We start from the raw sequence: 20,000 nt of genomic DNA on the forward strand, positions 1-20,000 counted from the left end.
TGGGCGAACGACGGGAATTGAACCCGCGCATGGTGGATTCACAATCCACTGCCTTGATCCACTTGGCTACATCCGCCCTTATACTATGTAAAAATGATCTATATATAAAATTCTATCCTTTCGTTCGTTATCATTCTTTTTTCCTTTTAAGATAGGAAAAATGCTAAAGAATCGCGAAAGAAATCAAAAACTTATGTATAAATATTTATAAATAAAAAGATTACTAATCAAATAAATAAAAGTAAAGGGGCAATATCAAAAAAGTTGATATTGCCTTTTACTTTCAAAAACTAATCTACCTTAAGATCAAAATTTTATCCATTAATAGATGGAGCGTCGATCGCAGCTAGATCTAGAGGGAAATTATGAGCATTACGTTCATGCATTACTTCCATACCAAGGTTAGCTCGGTTAATAATATCAGCCCAGGTATTAATTACACGACCTTGACTATCAACTACGGATTGGTTGAAATTGAAACCATTTAAGTTGAAAGCCATAGTGCTGATACCTAAAGCGGTAAACCAAATACCTACTACAGGCCAAGCAGCTAAGAAGAAATGTAAAGAACGAGAATTGTTGAAACTTGCATATTGGAAGATCAATCGGCCAAAATAACCATGAGCAGCTACAATATTATAGGTTTCTTCCTCTTGACCAAATCTGTAACCTTCATTAGCAGATTCATTTTCTGTGGTTTCCCTGATCAAACTAGAAGTTACCAAGGAACCATGCATAGCACTGAATAGGGAGCCGCCGAATACACCAGCTACACCTAACATGTGAAATGGATGCATAAGAATATTATGCTCAGCCTGAAATACAATCATAAAATTGAAAGTACCTGAAATTCCTAGAGGCATACCATCTGAAAAGCTTCCCTGACCAATAGGATAGATCAAGAAAACAGCAGTAGCGGCTGCAACAGGAGCTGAATATGCAACAGCAATCCAAGGACGCATACCCAAACGAAAACTAAGTTCCCACTCACGCCCCATGTAGCAAGCTACACCAAGTAAGAAGTGTAGAACAATTAGTTCATAAGGACCGCCGTTGTATAACCATTCATCAACAGATGCCGCTTCCCAAATAGGATAAAAGTGCAAACCTATAGCCGCAGAAGTAGGAATAATGGCACCAGAAATGATATTGTTTCCATAAAGTAGAGATCCAGAAACAGGCTCACGAATACCATCAATATCTACTGGAGGGGCAGCAATAAAAGCGATAATAAATACAGAAGTTGCGGTCAATAAAGTAGGAATCATCAAAACACCAAACCATCCAATGTAAAGACGATTTTCGGTGCTGGTTATCCAGTTACAGAAGCGACCCCATAGGCTTTCGCTCTCGCGTCTCTCTAAAATTGCAGTCATGGTAAAATCTTGGTTCATTTAATCATTAGGGACTCCCAAGCACCAAAATTATCTAGAATTAGAAAATTTGAGGACTTGTTATTCAACAGTATAACATGACTTATATACCAGTGTCAACCAATACCAATATCCATAGTAAGTATGCTCTTATTTAGATTTATCCGAATTTACTTTTTTACCTCATTTCATTCATTAAAAATGAGTTTATTTTCTATGGATCGCTATAATTCTATATATAGAATTTCGATATATTAATTCTAGTGGGTTGCCCGGGACTCGAACCCGGAACTAGTCGGATGAAGTAGATAATTTATTCTTTAATCAAATTCAAGAATAAAACAATAAAAAATCCCTCCCCAAACCGTGCTTGCATTTTTCATTGCACACGGCTTTCCCTATGCATACATCTAAACCGGAATTACTTCCCTAGGAAAAGACTCTAAGAAAGTCAAATAGTCAATTAATGAACCCCGAATCTTGACTCTTACTCCGTGAGCATTTCAAAATCCTATAGATATAGAATACTAAAAAATATAGAATACTAAAAAAATGATTTTTTTGTTTATCTTCATTTAATAAGAATTTCGATTTACCTATTTACACCGATTTACAAAGTATCATAACCTATTTTATATTAGAAATGATTGACGAAATCGTTTCTGACAAGAATATCCAAATACCAAATCCGACCTATATATAACCTCTGCAAAGTAAAAGAAGTTCTTGGAAAAATCAAAGAAAAAGTCTCTTCTTCTTCTGTAAAGAATTCTTCCAATAATTTTTCTGACCCTAATCTTTTCAAAAAAGTGCGCGCAGTACTTTTGTGCTTACGAGCCAAAGTTTTTATACAAGAAAGCCGAAGTATATATCTTATTTGATACAAACTCTTTTTTTTTGCGGATCCATTGTAATAATGAGAAAAATTTCGGCATATCCGCAAAAACCGGTCAATAATATCAAAATCAGATAAATTGGCCCAAACCGGCTTACTAATGGGATGGCCAAATACATTACAAAATTTTGCTTTCGCCAATGATCTAATTAGAGGAATAATTGGAACTATTGTATCAAGCCTTTTCATAACCATTTTTATTAGAAATGAATTTTGCAACATCTGATTTCGTACCACTGAAAGATTGGGCCGAATACTTAAAAAATAGCCCAAAAAGTGAAATGAATGTTGGGATAATTGGTTTATATGGATCGTTCCTGGTCGAGACCAAATATCAAAATGACATTGCCATAAATAGATAAAATAGTATTTCCATTTATTTATCAAAAGAGGAGTATTCTTTGAAACCAAAATGGATTTTCCTTGATATCTAACATAATGCATGAAAGTATCCTTAAAGAATGATAAGGTATATGAACAATCCTTAACAGATACTTCTACAAGATGTTCTATTTTTTCATAGAAAAAAATTCGCTCAAAAAAAACGCGAAAATATTTTAATCGTAACTTAGAGGATTTGTTACGTAGAAAAAGAAAGATAGATTCATATTCCCATACATATAAATTATATAGGAACAAAAAAAATCTTGGATTACTTTTTGAAAAAAAAGTAGAAATCCATTTTTTTGGAGTAAAAATACTATTCCAATTATAATAATAAGAAAAAAAAAACCTTAATAAATGAAAGAAAGAGACATCTTTTATCCAATATCGAAGGATTTGAACCAAGATTTCCAGGTGGATAGGATAGGGTATTCGTATATCTGACTCATGATTTAAATATATCAGTTTATCTTCGAAAAAGGGAAAAATGGAATGAATTGATCGCAAATTATTATAAGATTTTACGATTTCGAATTCCCTTAAGGAAGATATACAAAATTGTAGGGAAAATAGAATCTCCACGACGACAACAAAACCTTCTAATATTATTTGAGAATAAAAATGATTGTTATAACCCATAAAAGGATTTTTGTTAGAATCGTTAGTAAAAATGATGAAATGAGTCTGTTGATACATTCGAGTAATTAAACGTTTTACAATTAGTAAACTAAATTTATTGTTATAACCGACATTTTCTACAAAAATGGACCCATGACCACAAGCTAGTCCGTAAATAGATTCCCGGAAAAAAAGAGGGTATAGGGTGTCCTGGTGTCGAGATCTATGGAGTTCTAAATATGCTCGAGATTCCTCCATTTAAAATTAAAAAAGTCTATTTAGTCAAACAAAGAATCAGAGATTCATTGGATTATCAAATGATACATAGTGCGATATGATCAAAACAGGGAATTATAGGTATATGTATATATACCTACAAAACAAGTAAAAATCATCAACGGACTCTCTCTAATCGCTTTTCCACCTAATTTTTGTTCTAGGATAACAAGCTAGTTAGGAATCCTTTATTTTTTTTCAACCTAATCGCTCTTTTGATTTTGGAAAAAATATCTTTATCAATATACTCTTTCTTTTACACATTTATCGCTACCCAAAAATATAATGGAAAATAGCTATATAGTTAGGACTCATAACAAAAATAAATAATCCATTCACCGGAAAAGCTTTTCCCATATCAAGCACTAATATCTTTTTAACGTACAATTAGATGGGGTAATCATTCAAATAAAAAAAATGAAAGCTCGTTGCTTTTTGTTTCCCTATTATAATTGGAGTCACCAAGCTCTATCCCTTTATTAATTAAACCCAACTGAATTTTTTTGTTCCGAGCCAAGAATTCACAAACAAAAATTCTGGCCGGATCCTATAAGAGAATGAAATATTTTTAGAATTCTTCATCGATACGACATGCTACTTTTTCCATTCATTCCTTTATGGATCAGTCGTGGTTTTACAAGCTCTACCAATGGTATGGACGAACCGATTGCTTCATAGAAATGTGTAAAAAATAGAATCGCTCTTAAAAGCCGAGTACTCTACCATTGAGTTAGCAACCCCAATACAATTTAGAAAATAACGTGGGTGTATATATCCAATCGCAATAAAAACAATAAAATGAAAAGATTGAATTGTCTAATAAAATATCAGACATTCAAAAAAATAGAAAAACTCAAAATGTTGAAGTCGAATTGATTCTCAACATACAAATGAACAGATAAAACAAAAAAAAAATTCTAAAAAAAAATGGTATACCACCTCTTTATCTACTATGTTATACATTATTATATATAATTATTATATATAATTGAATTACTTACCTTTTAATCAAAAAAGAATTTATTGGTTGTATCGCAGAAAATCCAATGAACCTACCATTTGATGAAGTAATAAAGCCTATTTCACGTGAGTAAATTGATCAATTTACTCACGATCGGATTATATTTATTTGATACACTATTGTCAATATTAGTATTGAAAAAGAATACAATCGAGAAAACAAACGAATAAAATAAAAATGATAAATTAGAAAATTTTAAATAGAAATCTAATAGTAATGAAATATTAATATTTCATTAAGACTATATTTTCTATTTCAAATATTAGAAATTCTATTATTATGTTATAAGTTATAATTGTTATAATTATTTATAACAAAAATTCTTTTAATATATAAATTTTATTAGATTCGAATTCTAAACTATTCGAATTCTAAACTAAAAACTTATAAAAAATGATCGAAATCTATAAATTATCGAAATCTATAATCGAAATCTATAAATAAATATAAAAATGGAATTTTAATATATTTAATATAGAAATAGAAAAAAATAAAGCAACTTCCCTTAGAAATTGGAATAACTTTTTTCGTAAAATCTCGTCTGCTTACCACCTTTCTATTCCAATCTATTCCAATACAAAACAAAAACTAATATATATATATATATAAATATATATATATATATATAATAAGTATCTTTAGATAATAAGTATCTTTGTATTGTAGTATTGTTTGTAGTATTGTATTCGGCTCAATCCTTTTAGGAAAAGATTGGGCCGAGTTTAATTGCAATTAATTCTCTGCTTACAAAGTATCCATTGCTTCGAATTCAAATTTGATCTCCTTCCATACTTCACAAGCAGCAGCTAATTCAGGACTCCATTTGCTAGCCTCACGGATAATTTCATTACCTTCACGAGCAAGATCGCGTCCTTCATTTCGAGCCTGCACACATGCTTCAAGAGCTACTCGATTAGCTACAGCACCTGGTGCATTTCCCCAAGGGTGTCCTAAAGTTCCTCCGCCAAATTGGAGTACAGAATCATCCCCAAAGATCTCGGTCAGAGCAGGCATATGCCAAACGTGAATACCTCCCGAAGCTACAGGCAAAACACCTGGTAGAGAAACCCAATCCTGAGTGAAATAAATACCGCGACTTCGATCTTTTTCAACAAAATCATCACGTAGTAAATCAACAAAACCTAAAGTGATTTCTCTTTCCCCTTCAAGTTTACCTACTACGGTACCGGCGTGAACATGATCTCCACCAGACAAACGTAATGCTTTAGCTAGTACACGAAAGTGCATACCATGATTCTTTTGTCTGTCGATAACTGCATGCATTGCACGGTGTATATGAAGAAGTAGACCATTATCTCGGCAATAATGAGCCAAGCTAGTATTTGCAGTGAATCCCCCCGTTAAATAATCATGCATTACGATAGGAACGCCTAATTCTCTGGCAAATACAGCTCTTTTCATCATTTCTTCGCATGTACCCGCAGTTGCATTCAAGTAATGCCCTTTGATTTCACCTGTTTCAGCCTGTGATTTAAAAATGGCTTCGGCACAAAATAAGAAACGGTCTCTCCAACGCATAAATGGTTGGGAATTCACATTTTCATCATCTTTGGTAAAATCAAGTCCCCCACGAAGACATTCATAAACAGCTCTACCATAATTCTTAGCGGATAACCCCAATTTAGGTTTAATAGTACATCCTAATAGGGGACGACCATACTTGTTCAATTTATCTCTCTCAACTTGGATGCCATGAGGCGGACCTTGGAAAGTTTTAATATAAGCAGTAGGGATTCGCAAATCCTCCAGACGTAGAGCACGCAGGGCCTTGAACCCAAATACATTACCGACAATGGAAGTAAACATGTTAGTAACAGAACCTTCTTCAAAAAGGTCTAAGGGATAAGCTACATAAGCAATATATTGATTTTCTTCCCCAGCAACAGGTTCAAGGCCGTAGCATCGCCCTTTGTAACGATCAAGACTGGTAAGCCCATCGGTCCACACAGTTGTCCATGTACCAGTAGAAGATTCGGCGGCTACCGCGGCACCTGCTTCTTCAGGCGGAACTCCTGGTTGAGGAGTTACTCGGAATGCTGCCAAGATATCAGTATCTTTGGTTTCATAGTCAGGAGTATAATAAGTCAATTTATAATCTTTAACACCAGCTTTGAACCCAACACTTGCTTTAGTCTCTGTTTGTGGTGACATAAATCCCTCCCTACAACTCATGAATTAAGAATTCTCGAAACAACAAGGTCTACTCGACATGACTTAGGAGTTAATGAAATCTTTCATTTCACAGGAATCTTTCCCAAATAATAAACTAATATTATCAATTAATCCCCAAGGTTCGTTATTATTAAACGATGGTATTTGATTTGTCAAATACATCATTATTGTATACTCTTTTATATGTATGGCGCAACCCAATTTTTGTTTTTTTTTTTTCAATTTTTAATCTCCTATCCCTTTTTTTAATTTTGGAATCGAAATATCTAATCTAAATAATACAAAAATTCACTCTTAATCTTGACAGTGATATATGTTGTATATGTAAATCCTAGATGTAAAAATAGGCAGACTTCTCCCGGGAAAAAAAGTAGGTAAAAAAATATGCTAAGTATAAATTGTCTACTGATGAAATACGAAAGCTGATGATATTGAAAAAAAAAGAATTGTAAATAAGGTTCAGGTTCGACTTCCATAGAGAATATAGATGATATTGTCTATAATGATAGAAAAAAATAAAAAACTTTCGAAAGATTTTATCCAATTGAAATTTTAAAAATGACTGGGATAAACTTAAGAATTCAATTATTGAAATTGAATAAGTAAACAATTTAATTGGATTGGTCGAATGGTATCAAAAAAATGGAGTACTAACTCCCATTTCTTATTTATTATTGAATTAACCGATCAACTTGCTTTGTTATCGAACATTTCTTTTTGATTTCAAAAATTTTCCGGAAAAAATTTGAATCTATTTTTATATGCGAATCAATCCTACTACTTCTGGTCCTGAGGTTTCTGCGCTTGAAAAAAAAAATCTGGGACGTATCGCCCAAATAATTGGTCCGGTACTAGATGTAGCTTTTCCCCCAGGTAAGATGCCTAATATTTACAACGCTCTGATAGTTAAGGGTCGAGATACTGTTGGTCAACAAATTAATGTGACTTGTGAAGTACAGCAATTATTAGGAAATAATCGAATTAGAGCTGTAGCTATGAGTGCGACAGAAGGTCTAATGAGAGGAATGGAAGTGATTGACACAGGAGCTGCCCTAAGTGTTCCAGTAGGTGGAGCAACTCTAGGACGAATTTTCAACGTGCTTGGAGAGCCCATTGATAATTTAGGTCCTGTAGATACTCGCACAACATCTCCCATTCATAGATCTGCGCCTGCCTTTATACAATTAGATACAAAATTAGCCATTTTTGAAACAGGAATAAAAGTAGTAGATCTTTTAGCTCCTTATCGTCGTGGAGGAAAAATAGGACTTTTCGGTGGAGCTGGAGTGGGTAAAACGGTACTGATTATGGAATTGATCAATAACATTGCCAAAGCTCATGGAGGTGTATCTGTATTTGGCGGAGTAGGTGAACGTACTCGTGAGGGAAATGATCTTTATATGGAAATGAAAGAATCTGGAGTAATTAATGAACAAAATATTGCAGAATCAAAAGTAGCTCTAGTATATGGTCAAATGAATGAACCGCCCGGAGCTCGTATGAGAGTTGGTTTAACTGCCCTGACTATGGCGGAATATTTTCGAGATGTCAATGAACAAGATGTACTTCTATTTATCGACAATATCTTTCGCTTCGTCCAAGCAGGATCTGAAGTATCTGCCTTATTGGGTCGAATGCCTTCTGCTGTGGGTTATCAACCCACTCTTAGTACTGAAATGGGTTCTTTACAAGAAAGAATCACTTCTACCAAAGAGGGGTCCATAACTTCTATTCAAGCAGTTTATGTACCCGCAGACGATTTAACCGATCCTGCGCCTGCTACGACATTTGCACATTTAGATGCTACTACTGTACTATCAAGAGGATTAGCGGCCAAAGGTATCTATCCAGCAGTAGATCCTTTAGATTCAACCTCAACTATGCTCCAACCTCGAATCGTTGGTGAAGAACATTATGAGACTGCGCAAAGAGTTAAACAAACTTTACAACGTTACAAAGAACTTCAAGACATTATAGCTATCCTTGGCTTGGACGAATTATCCGAAGAAGATCGCTTAACCGTAGCAAGAGCACGAAAAATTGAGCGTTTCTTATCACAACCTTTTTTCGTAGCAGAAGTTTTTACCGGTTCGCCGGGGAAATATGTTAGTCTAGCAGAAACAATTAGAGGGTTTAAATTGATTCTTTCTGGAGAATTAGATGGTCTTCCTGAACAAGCCTTTTATTTGGTAGGTAATATCGATGAAGCTACTGCGAAAGCTACGAACTTAGAAATGGAGAGCAATTTGAAGAAATGACTTTAAATCTTTGTGTACTGACCCCCAATCGAATTGTTTGGGATTCGGAAGTGAAGGAAATCATTTTATCTACTAATAGCGGACAAATTGGAGTATTACCAAATCATGCGCCTATTGCCACAGCCGTAGATATAGGTATTTTGAGAATACGTCTTCTTAAAGACCAATGGTTAACGATGGCTCTGATGGGCGGTTTTGCTAGAATAAACAATAATGAGATCACTGTTTTAGTAAATGATGCGGAAAAGGGTAGTGACATTGATCCACAAGAAGCACAGCAAACTCTTGAAATAGCAGAAGCTAATTTGAATAAGGCGGAAGGCAAGAGACAAACAATTGAGGCAAATCTAGCTCTTAGACGAGCTAGGACACGAGTAGAGGCTATCAATGTGATTTCATAACAAGTTGATGCGTCCGAATATCGGAATAACTAAAAAATGGAAAATGAAACAGTAAGAAAAGATAGAAAAAAATAAAAAGATGAGTAGAAAAACTTATTAGATACCAGAGTGAATGGTATCTAATAAGTTCTAACTATATTTTACCTACTATTGGATTTGAACCAATGACTCCCGCCGTATGAAAGCAATACTCTAACCACTGAGTTAAGTAGGTCATTTATCACCCCCCCCCCCAAAAAAAAAAAAAGGATGGTACCTATCTATCAGATCAATTGATTATAAATGTAATATTACTTAGAAGCAATACCAACGCAATATCCATTCAAGGGATTGGATCGTGTAATTTTCATCTTGACAAGAAATTATCTACATACTATGATAAAATATGTATCAAAAGCACAAGGGCTATAGCTCAGTTAGGTAGAGCACCTCGTTTACACGAGCGCCAATGTTTTTTTCAGAGGAGTTTCATCTTGTAATCAAAAGAGTTTATCTTATAGTAAGAAATCGATGTCTTACTCCATTTTAAGGAACAAAACAAGAGAACAATAGCCTGACAAAGGGTTTAGCCATAAAATCGAATCCATCATTGATTTGAGATATTGATAAGGTGAATACTCATTTCTCGTCAATGCTAGGCATAATGCGGGTATAGGGACCTAAAAAAGATTATCTTTTCTTCCTATCTTATGAACTTTAAGGTGTATGAAGTGTCATTTCCTATCTTAGATTTTAATTTTAGTAGGTAGATAAAGAGTCCATTTAACTTAAGTTGATCTAGGCCAGAAGCAGACCTACGTCAAGATAATCCTTCTTTGAAACACTTTGGTAGTGCTCTTAGATTGTAATCCAAATAAAAAAATCAGAGCATAGGGAATCATCTCTTTATTCTTGCTGTCAAGAAAAAAGATGGTGGACTAACTAATATTTCTATCAGTTAATGAAAAAGCTCAATGCAAAAAAAATGCACGTTGGGTTTTTAAAACAATTCAAATCATTTAGATAATAATCAGTTTGATTTGTTTTACCGAGAAAGTCTACGGTTCGAGTCCGTATAGCCCTAATATTCCTACAGATACTAATAATATTTACATTTACGATCGAATAGATCTCATTACTAATACTATACTATTACTAAATTAAGAATAGAATAGAAAGAATTTGTAAATTTCTATCGGAACATATTAATATTCGATAGAATAATACTAATAGTAGTATATTCAGATACTAGTCTAAAAAAATTTATACTTTATTATTTAAACTTTAGACTAATAATTAATACTAATCCGGTATATTTTCCACATTCAGAGGAGTACGTTTATGTTTCTTCTTTACGAATATGATATTTTTTGGGCATTTCTAATAATATCAAGTTTTATTCCTATTTTGGCATTTCTAATTTCTGGAATTTTAGCCCCGATTAGCAAGGGACCAGAGAAACTTTCTAGTTATGAATCGGGAATAGAACCAATAGGTGATGCTTGGTTACAATTTCGAATCCGTTATTATATGTTTGCTCTCATTTTTGTTGTTTTTGATGTTGAAACGGTTTTTCTTTATCCTTGGGCAATGAGTTTCGATGTATTAGGGGTATCCGTATTTATAGAAGCTTTCATATTCGTGCTTATCCTAATTGTTGGTTCAGTTTATGCATGGCGAAAGGGGGCATTAGAATGGTCTTAATTCTTGACTATTTAGACAATTAGATTAGACAATTATAAAAAAATATTGAGACAATTATGAATTCCATTGAGTTTCCCTTACTTGATCAAACAACCAAAAATTCAGTTATTTCAACTACATTAAATGATCTTTCAAATTGGTCAAGATTATCCAGTTTATGGCCGCTTCTCTATGGTACTAGTTGTTGCTTCATTGAATTTGCTTCATTAATAGGATCACGATTCGACTTTGATCGTTATGGACTAGTACCACGATCGAGTCCTCGGCAAGCAGACCTAATTTTAACTGCGGGCACAGTCACTATGAAAATGGCTCCTTCTTTAGTTCGATTATATGAACAAATGCCCGAACCTAAATATGTTATTGCTATGGGAGCATGTACAATTACAGGGGGGATGTTTAGTACCGATTCTTATAGTACTGTTCGGGGCGTGGATAAACTAATCCCAGTGGATGTCTATTTGCCGGGCTGTCCACCTAAACCGGAGGCTATTATAGATGCTATAACAAAACTTCGTAAGAAAATATCTCGAGAAATATATGAAAATCAAATGAGTTCTCAACGAGAGAATAGATGTTTTACAACCAACCACAAGTTTCATATTGGATACAGTACTCATACTGGCAATTATGGTCAAGAATTATTCTATCAACTGCCATCTACTTCAGAGATACCATCTGACACATTTTTTTAAAGTACAATAAGAAATAGCAATTCCTTTTTTTTTAATTTCATCATAATGTAAATAGGAAAGACTAATACCAAATTCATTAAAAAATTCAGGAGAAGCAAAAAAATGCAAGGTCGTTTGTCTTCTTGGCTAGTCAAACATGGACTAATTCATAGATCATTGGGTTTCGATTACCAAGGAATCGAGACTTTACAAATAAAGCCCGAGGATTGGCATTCCATTGCTGTCATTTTATATGTATATGGTTACAATTATCTACGTTCCCAATGTGCCTATGATGTAGCACCAGGAGGACTATTAGCTAGTGTATATCACCTTACGAGACTAGAGTATGGTATAGATCAACCCGAAGAGGTCTGCATAAAAATATTTGTCGCAAGAAAAAATCCCAGAATTCCTTCCATTTTCTGGGTTTGGAAAAGTGCGGATTTTCAAGAAAAGGAATCTTATGATATGTTGGGAATCTCTTATGATAATCATCCGCGTCTGAGACGTATTTTAATGCCCGAAAGTTGGATAGGATGGCCTTTGCGTAAAGATTATATCGCCCCAAATTTTTATGAAATACAAGATGCTCACTAAATGATAAAAATAAGAAACTAATCCAAACTTCTACAACCCCTGATATTCAAAGAATATCAGTACATTCTCTTATAGATCAGACAAAGTAATTGACATTAAATCAGTCAGAATAATGGAAGTATCATTCACATCTTATTATGTATGTGAGAAATCACAAAATTCATAAATAATATAGGGATTAAAATGGGATAGGGGTTCTTTAAGATTCTAAAATAGGAACAATACTTATTTATTATGAGCCAAGCCGATAAAATAAATAGGATGAACTACAAAAATTCTTTATCATGAACTATTTAACGTGCACATCAACATCAACAATTATATGGCCACGAAAAACAAATAGTAAGATCAAGGGAGATGAAGAAAACGGAAAAAAAACATAAAGAAAGAAAAGGGCTCGATTCTTTTTGTGTAATCCATCTAAGATGAATTTTGAATATTCCCACTCCACCCATGAACTCTATTAGAGTAGACTTTTAGGTCTTTCAACCAACTAATTAAACCATTCGAATATTATCGAAATAGAAAGATTTTTTTTGTAACGCAGAAAAAAGGTAAACAAAATCAAATAAATAAAGAATTCATTATAGATTCAGCGAATATACCTAAAAAAATGCATCTATTCTTTAATCATCTAGGAAAAATATATCTACAGATACTTAAATAGATATTCAGACAAATGAATCATGTGCCAGGAACCAGATTTGAACTGGTGACACGAGGATTTTCAGTCCTCTGCTCTACCAACTGAGCTATCCCGACCATTCTTGACGCATAAGACTCATTTTTATTTTAAAAGATTACTGGAGTATATGTCAATGAATCTATATCAACTAAGTAAAAAAAAAGACGAAAAAGAAAAGTTTGTAAGTTAGTTTCAGTAGTAGGAATTATTTTGTATTGTTTTGTTAATCACGCATATGAGAATTCCTTGCTCAAAAATAAAATATTCATTTGTACGTTTATCATAAAAAAAATTCTATGTGTTTCACATATATATTTCAAAACTTGTGACTTGTAATTATGATAAGAAATTTTTGAAAATAAAAAGACAAATTCCAATTTAGTTGTGAAAGAATAAACTGAATATAAACTGAATAAAGCACATAAGTAACGACTTAAAGATAGAGAGGGAGGGTATGGGAAAAAATTAGAAAGTTAAACAGGCCTTTTGGGGATAGAGGGACTTGAACCCTCACGATTTCTTAAGTCGACGGATTTTCCTCTTACTATAAATTTCATTGTTGTCGGTATTGACATGTAGAATAGGACTCTATCTTTATTCTCGTCTGATGGATCAGTTCTTCAAGGGATCTATCAGATTATGATGGAGTGAATAATTTGATCAATGAATATTCCATCTTTTCTTCAACTTGGAATTGATTTGATTCACATCTTTCATTTGTGAATATTTTTATCACAAATGGATCTTCATTAATCAATTGAAATACTATTTCAGTATATATATGTTTATCTTTGATCCATTCCTGGAATTTTGACGGAAGGATTCTATTATTTTCCTAATGCAAAAAGGAAAAATCGTCAACTCCTTTTGTTAGAACAGCTTCCATTGAGTCTCTGCACCTATCCCTTTTTTATTATCACTTTATGAACTTTTCTTTGTTTTCGGAAAACAGGATTTGGCTCAGGATTGCCCTTTGTGAATTCCAGGGTTTCTCTGAATTTGAAAGTTCTCACTTGGTAAGTTTCCATACCAAGACTCAATCCAATTAAGTCCGTAGCGTCTACCAATTTCGCCATATCCCCCTCTTTCATCTATACTCGATACCATTATTTGCTTGAATTAGAAATGATTCTATTATCTATCTATTCACAATTCAATATACACAGATATATACCACATATCTATTTCGATTCTATGCCCCTACTTCTATTATTTTTTCATTAAATTTTGAATACTCGAATGGTCGATTCTTTTTTTTTTTCATCTTAGTTTTTTATCTTCTCTTTCCGACTGAAAACTTGGGAGTCTTTTATTATGATCTAGGTTGGGCTTTTATCTTTCTTTCATTTTTTTCTTTTTTCCTTAAAGCAAACAGATACAGACTATCTATAACAAAACAAAAAAATGAAAATTTTCATTTTTTTGTTTTTGTTGAAATAAACAATCCATTTATTCATATAGAATTGATAGAACTAAAACGAATCGAATGGCTATAAGTAACCATTCTTTTAATGTAGAATTAGACATTAATTTATAAATATGAAATTCCTAATTATTATTATTAGTTACTTTACTAAAATTTACAATAATAATATTTTTGAAATAATCAAATAGATATCTATTTGATAAATCGATCGAAATTTATTATATTAATATTAATTATTAATCCCTATTTTGTACTTTATGTTATGCACTAAAATATCAAAAAAATAATATAAATAAGAAATATTGGATTGGATATTCTATATTTTCTATGTTTGTATTAATTTGAATTATGTTATAAATAACTAACAATTTATAATTAAGATCCCTTTTATTAAATTCCTATGCATACGCATATTTTGGTTATGTTAGCCCGCTTAGCTCAGAGGTTAGAGCATCGCATTTGTAATGCGATGGTCATCGGTTCGAATCCGATAGCCGGCTTTTCTCAATTTGTTTTCAATTTTTTACATAATTGAGAATATCTTTTTTATAAATAAAAAAATTGGGAGAATTCGATCGTTGTGGAACAAATCAAGAAAAGAACCTACTTCTTTTCTTTTTTTTTCTATACAATAGAATAAAGTTCGGATATTGATAGAATTCGTCTAATTCTTCTTTGTAGTATAATACTTTAGTAGATTTTGCTTCATTTATAATAGAATATTTTTCATTTAGTTTAGTTTTAATTTTGATTTATAAGATTTTCCATTAAAAAAGGAGTCTTTATGTCACGTTACAGAGGACCTCGTTTCAAAAAAATACGTCGTCTGGGGTCTTTACCAGGACTAACTAGTAAAAGGCCAACAGTCAAAAGCGAACTTAGAAATCAATCGCGCTCCAGTAAAAAATCTCAATATCGTATTCGTTTAGAAGAAAAACAAAAATTGCGTTTTCATTATGGTCTTACAGAACGACAATTGCTTAAATACGTTCGTATCGCCGGAAAAGCTAAAGGATCAACTGGTCAGGTTTTATTACAACTACTTGAAATGCGCTTGGATAACATACTTTTTCGGTTGGGTATGGCTGCGACTATTCCTCAAGCACGCCAATTAATTAACCATAGACATGTTTTAGTTAATGGTCATATAGTGGATATACCAAGTTATCGTTGCAAACCTCAAGATATTATTACAGCGAAGGATGAACAAAAATCGAAAACTCTGATTCAAAATTATCTTGATTCAGCCCCCCGTGAGAAATTGCCAAATCATTTGACTCTTCACCCATTCCAATATAAAGGATTAATCAATCAAATAATAGATAATAAATGGGTTGGTTTGAAAATAAATGAATTACTAGTTGTAGAATATTATTCTCGTCAGACTTAAACCTAACTAAAATAACACGAGTTTTTATACCAGGATTTTCCGCCATTCATATATCATAGACATGGATATGGTAAAATTGTCATTCCTTGCCCACTTTTTTCAACTATTTTTTGTATTACCGAAAAATTATGAATAGAGAGTCCATATCAAAAAATGGGAAATAATGGTATGCATTGTGATGAGTAATATTGATGAATTTGGTAAAGATTCGGAAAGAGAGGGATTCGAACCCTCGGTAAACAAAAAGCCTACATAGCAGTTCCAATGCTACGCCTTGAACCACTCGGCCATCTCTCCTACATAATGATGTCCAGAAACCGGGTGAATAGTGAATCATTCATATTTTTGATAAATGCATAAAACCTATTCAAACTATCAAAATAGAAAGAAAAATTCTAAAAAAAACCTCCTACGGGGTCTTAGGATAAACAAATTGGATTAAATTAATGAGTCCGTTTTTACGTTATTTCGCACTGTATTGTACAATTCCTTTATTTGTGGGATTTATTTCTCACACGATAATTCATTAAATTATAGAATGGATTTTTACCTATGCCTAGATCTCGGATAAATGAAAATTTTATTGATAAAACCTTTTCAATTGTAGCCAATATCTTATTACGAATAATTCCGACAACTTCGGGAGAAAAAAGGGCATTCACTTATTACAGAGATGGTGCGATTTGATTCTATTTTTTTACCGAAATCGGTAAAAAGTGGAAAAAACCCACGCTTGCTGAAGGTGAAATTTGTAAATATAAAGGATTAATTCCTTCTGTCGTGTATCCTCGATTAATGCAGCCTCATATGCTTAAACTTTAGGTTTATAGTATTAAGCGAAAGGTTATACCTATACTTATGTGGTTAGGTCAACCCTAACCTACTAGTAGTACTGATAGGCAGCATTGGGAAAGAAGCACTACGCTTGGGAATCAAGAACACGAAAACTTTGTATCTATATATAGAGAGATAGATATCCATGTCTTATCGAGATTGCGACAAACAAGAATGGTTGGGACAATAAATATCCATCTCGTTCATATTTTGGATACCCATATAACCATCGAAGATTATTGAGGTGACTAATTCCGCGAAATTAAGCAGCGTTGAGGACAAAGAAATTGTTGGAGTTACTGTTTTTTTTATCCAGTACCAACATACTTAATGTTAAGAAATCATTTTTTACAGGAAGGTTGGCTAGATATTTTTTTGTAAAAACACTAGCCCTGTTCAGTTAATAATGAGAATACTGCAATCTTTTTTGATTCTATGTATTTTTATCATTACACACATAAGGGAGGAGCCGTATGAGATGAAAATCTCACGTACGGTTCTGGAGCGGAGATTCTTTGAACCGAATGACGACCGTAACGGATGTCAGCTCAATCTGAAGGAAATTATGCGGAAGCTTTACAGAATTATTATGAGGCTATGCGACTGGAAATTGATCCCTATGATCGAAGTTATATACTTTATAACATAGGCCTTATCCACACAAGTAACGGAGAACATACTAAAGCTTTGGAATATTATTTTCGGGCGCTCGAGCGAAACCCATTCTTACCCCAAGCTTTTAATAATATGGCCGTGATCTGTCATTACGTGCGACTATCTCCACTATAGAAAGAAAAAAGAAAAGAACAAGCAAATCCACAAATACTAATATAATAAATACTAGAAATAAAGGCTTTCTACATATACATATATCGTCCAAAACAACGATTTTTATCAGCTGTAGCAAAGAATGAAACTTCATAGAAGTCAAAATATGAAGAAATCAATATGTCTAGATACCCCCTTTTCTATGGATAAAAGATCTAATTGATAAAGGAAGCATCGTAAGGATCCATTAACGCGGTTTTGAACCGATACAATAAAAACTGCTTACTTATCTCATGATAGAAAAGTCAGGAATCCACTTATGTAATAAAGTAGATCCCCCGATATTTTGAGCAGCGGTGTAGTATCAAATCCCAAAGATAGAAAGTCTTTTCTCTTTACTTTATAAATAAGAAAGAAAAGACTTTTTCCAAGATTCTATAGAAATGGATATATTATAAAGTATATGATATATAAAATAGAGATAGTTACTTTTCAGAAAATTCTAATGAGGGTGTTAATGCCGATGCTTTATTCCCTTTTCTGAAGGTAGGAGAAAAGATAAAACTTAAAAATAAATTCTTTATTAGTCCAAATTCAAGTTTGAAACTTATGTAAATAACTTCTTTTTTTCTTTTAGTTAACTTCAAGATAATAGAACAAAAAAAGAATTGACTGCTGAGCCGTATGAGTCAGGAAATTCTCAAGTACGGTTCTAAGGAAAGGAATTGACTCACCTATTCCGACCGAGGAGAACAGGCCATTCGACAGGGAGACTCGGAAGTTGCGGAGTCTTGGTTTAATCAAGCCGCTGAATATTGGAAACAAGCTATAGCCCTAACCCCTGGTAATTATATTGAAGCCCAGAATTGGTTGAAGATCACAGGACGTTTTGAATAAGAACACCTTGTTTTTTTATTTTTCTTATATTTTCTTCTTAAATTATATCTATCTATCTATAATTCTATCTATATAGATAGATAGATATCTATAGTTATAAATTTTTGTTTGTTGTCCCCATCAATCAAATTAAAAACTCTTTTCTATAGGAACGACCAATCACAGAAATTAATTATATCCCTTTCAAATTGTTAGATTAAGTACATAATAATACTTTTTCTATATAAAAAAGGTAAAATTAGTTCCATCTAGGAACTTCTGAATAAAATATGAATACATTAGATTAGGCTGCACAAAAAATTATTTAACTTCCATTCAAAGTTCGCAAAAAAGGTCTTAGAAGATTAAAAAGGTCCGTTGAGCGCCCCACTGTTATGTCATAATAGATTCGAACACTTGCCCCGGATTGACTTCGAGATCATAATTGTTCTAGTGAATAACTAAAGAAAATAGATTAAATTAAAGAAAATATAAAATAGATAGCTGTGAGATAGAAGAGAACAAAACTCAATAGAAACATCTCTAATAAGTTCAAAAATTCTGTTTTATGTTGGCAGGTCTCTTTGTATGTGTTGTCTGGAAAGAGGAGGACTCAATGATTATTCGTTCACCGGAACCAGAAGTGAAAATTTTGGTAGATAGAGATCCCATAAAAACTTCTTTCGAGGAATGGGCAAAACCAGGTCATTTCTCAAGAACAATAGCTAAGGGACCTGATACTACTACTTGGATCTGGAACCTACATGCTGACGCTCATGATTTTGATAGCCATACTAATGATTTAGAGGAGATTTCCCGAAAAGTTTTTAGTGCCCATTTCGGCCAACTCTCTATCATCTTTCTTTGGCTGAGTGGCATGTATTTTCATGGTGCTCGTTTTTCCAATTATGAGGCATGGTTAAGTGATCCTACTCACATTAGGCCTAGTGCTCAGGTGGTTTGGCCAATAGTGGGCCAAGAAATATTGAATGGTGATGTAGGGGGAGGGTTCCGAGGAATACAAATAACCTCCGGTTTTTTTCAGATTTGGAGAGCATCTGGAATAACTAGTGAATTACAACTCTATTGTACCGCAATTGGTGCATTGGTCTTTGCAGCCTTAATGCTTTTTGCTGGTTGGTTTCATTATCACAAAGCTGCTCCAAAATTGGCTTGGTTCCAAGATGTAGAATCTATGTTGAATCACCATTTGACAGGGCTCCTGGGGTTGGGATCTCTTTCTTGGGCAGGACATCAAATACATGTATCTTTACCAATTAACCAATTTCTAAATGCTGCAGTAGATCCCAAAGAGATTCCACTTCCTCATGAATTTATCTTGAATCGGGATCTTTTGGCTCAACTTTATCCGAGTTTTGCCGAGGGAGCAACTCCCTTTTTCACCTTGAATTGGTCAAAATACGCAGAATTTCTTACTTTTCGTGGAGGATTAGATCCAGTAACTGGAGGTCTATGGCTGACCGATATTATACACCATCATTTAGCTATTGCAATTCTTTTCTTGATAGCGGGTCACATGTATAGGACTAACTGGGGTATTGGTCACAGTATAAAAGACATTTTAGAGGCACATAAAGGTCCATTTACGGGCCAGGGTCATAAAGGTCTATATGAGATCCTAACA

At 33.4% G+C, this 20,000-nt stretch overlaps 11 protein-coding genes and 9 non-coding genes across 20 annotated transcripts in view; 10 read left to right on the plus strand and 10 right to left on the minus strand. All coding sequences in view use genetic code 11, as the record gives it.

Moving 5' to 3' along the window:
• Positions 1-2: 2 nt before the first annotated feature.
• Positions 3-77, minus strand: trnH-GUG. Its single transcript has one exon. It is a non-coding gene; the product is annotated as a tRNA-His (tRNA).
• Positions 78-314: 237 nt separating this feature from the next.
• Positions 315-1,376, minus strand: psbA (photosystem II protein D1). The gene has a single exon. The coding sequence runs from the start codon at positions 1,374-1,376 to the stop codon at positions 315-317; it is 1,062 nt and encodes a 353-aa protein (YP_008816227.1).
• A 261-nt stretch (positions 1,377-1,637) lies between these two features.
• trnK-UUU lies at positions 1,638-4,286 on the minus strand. The gene is made up of 2 exons: positions 4,250-4,286; positions 1,638-1,672 (listed from the first exon to the last, which is right to left on the minus strand). It is a non-coding gene; the product is annotated as a tRNA-Lys (tRNA).
• Positions 2,011-3,528, minus strand: matK (maturase K). Its single transcript has one exon. It carries the CDS (start codon positions 3,526-3,528, stop codon positions 2,011-2,013), a length of 1,518 nt encoding a protein of 505 aa, YP_008816228.1.
• A 1,025-nt stretch (positions 4,287-5,311) lies between the features above and the next one.
• Positions 5,312-6,739, minus strand: rbcL (ribulose 1,5-bisphosphate carboxylase/oxygenase large subunit). Its single transcript has one exon. The coding sequence runs from the start codon at positions 6,737-6,739 to the stop codon at positions 5,312-5,314; it is 1,428 nt and encodes a 475-aa protein (YP_008816229.1).
• A 782-nt stretch (positions 6,740-7,521) lies between these two features.
• atpB (ATP synthase CF1 beta subunit) lies at positions 7,522-9,018 on the plus strand. Its single transcript has one exon. It carries the CDS (start codon positions 7,522-7,524, stop codon positions 9,016-9,018), a length of 1,497 nt encoding a protein of 498 aa, YP_008816230.1.
• Positions 9,015-9,419, plus strand: atpE (ATP synthase CF1 epsilon subunit). Its single transcript has one exon. The coding sequence runs from the start codon at positions 9,015-9,017 to the stop codon at positions 9,417-9,419; it is 405 nt and encodes a 134-aa protein (YP_008816231.1).
• A 141-nt stretch (positions 9,420-9,560) lies between these two features.
• Positions 9,561-9,632, minus strand: trnM-CAU. The gene has a single exon. It is a non-coding gene; the product is annotated as a tRNA-Met (tRNA).
• Positions 9,633-9,831: 199 nt separating this feature from the next.
• Positions 9,832-10,493, plus strand: trnV-UAC. Its single transcript has 2 exons — positions 9,832-9,870; positions 10,459-10,493. It is a non-coding gene; the product is annotated as a tRNA-Val (tRNA).
• Positions 10,494-10,739: 246 nt separating this feature from the next.
• On the plus strand, positions 10,740-11,102 carry ndhC (NADH-plastoquinone oxidoreductase subunit 3). Its single transcript has one exon. The coding sequence runs from the start codon at positions 10,740-10,742 to the stop codon at positions 11,100-11,102; it is 363 nt and encodes a 120-aa protein (YP_008816232.1).
• A 56-nt stretch (positions 11,103-11,158) lies between these two features.
• ndhK (NADH-plastoquinone oxidoreductase subunit K) lies at positions 11,159-11,797 on the plus strand. Its single transcript has one exon. The coding sequence runs from the start codon at positions 11,159-11,161 to the stop codon at positions 11,795-11,797; it is 639 nt and encodes a 212-aa protein (YP_008816233.1).
• Positions 11,798-11,899: 102 nt separating this feature from the next.
• ndhJ (NADH-plastoquinone oxidoreductase subunit J) lies at positions 11,900-12,376 on the plus strand. The gene has a single exon. It carries the CDS (start codon positions 11,900-11,902, stop codon positions 12,374-12,376), a length of 477 nt encoding a protein of 158 aa, YP_008816234.1.
• A 689-nt stretch (positions 12,377-13,065) lies between these two features.
• On the minus strand, positions 13,066-13,138 carry trnF-GAA. Its single transcript has one exon. It is a non-coding gene; the product is annotated as a tRNA-Phe (tRNA).
• Positions 13,139-13,548: 410 nt separating this feature from the next.
• On the minus strand, positions 13,549-13,598 carry trnL-UAA. The gene has a single exon. It is a non-coding gene; the product is annotated as a tRNA-Leu (tRNA).
• On the minus strand, positions 13,549-14,107 carry trnL-UAA. The gene is made up of 2 exons: positions 14,103-14,107; positions 13,549-13,598 (listed from the first exon to the last, which is right to left on the minus strand). It is a non-coding gene; the product is annotated as a tRNA-Leu (tRNA).
• An 807-nt stretch (positions 14,108-14,914) lies between these two features.
• Positions 14,915-14,987, plus strand: trnT-UGU. The gene has a single exon. It is a non-coding gene; the product is annotated as a tRNA-Thr (tRNA).
• Positions 14,988-15,271: 284 nt separating this feature from the next.
• Positions 15,272-15,877, plus strand: rps4 (ribosomal protein S4). The gene has a single exon. The coding sequence runs from the start codon at positions 15,272-15,274 to the stop codon at positions 15,875-15,877; it is 606 nt and encodes a 201-aa protein (YP_008816235.1).
• Positions 15,878-16,086: 209 nt separating this feature from the next.
• On the minus strand, positions 16,087-16,174 carry trnS-GGA. Its single transcript has one exon. It is a non-coding gene; the product is annotated as a tRNA-Ser (tRNA).
• A 255-nt stretch (positions 16,175-16,429) lies between these two features.
• ycf3 (hypothetical chloroplast RF34) lies at positions 16,430-18,376 on the plus strand. Its single transcript has 3 exons — positions 16,430-16,555; positions 17,252-17,479; positions 18,224-18,376. Exons 1-3 carry the CDS (start codon positions 16,430-16,432, stop codon positions 18,374-18,376), a joined length of 507 nt encoding a protein of 168 aa, YP_008816236.1.
• A 595-nt stretch (positions 18,377-18,971) lies between these two features.
• psaA (photosystem I P700 apoprotein A1) overlaps positions 18,972-20,000 on the plus strand; it is a 2,253-nt gene continuing 1,224 nt past the window's right edge. The window contains exon 1 of the mRNA in view: positions 18,972-20,000. This exon is cut by the window's right edge and continues 1,224 nt beyond it. Within this exon, the coding sequence (YP_008816237.1) occupies positions 18,972-20,000 (1,029 nt within the window).

Source organism: Glycine soja, chloroplast (genome assembly GCF_004193775.1).
Source record: "Glycine soja chloroplast, complete genome".
NCBI classification, from domain to species: Eukaryota; Viridiplantae; Streptophyta; class Magnoliopsida; order Fabales; family Fabaceae; genus Glycine; species Glycine soja.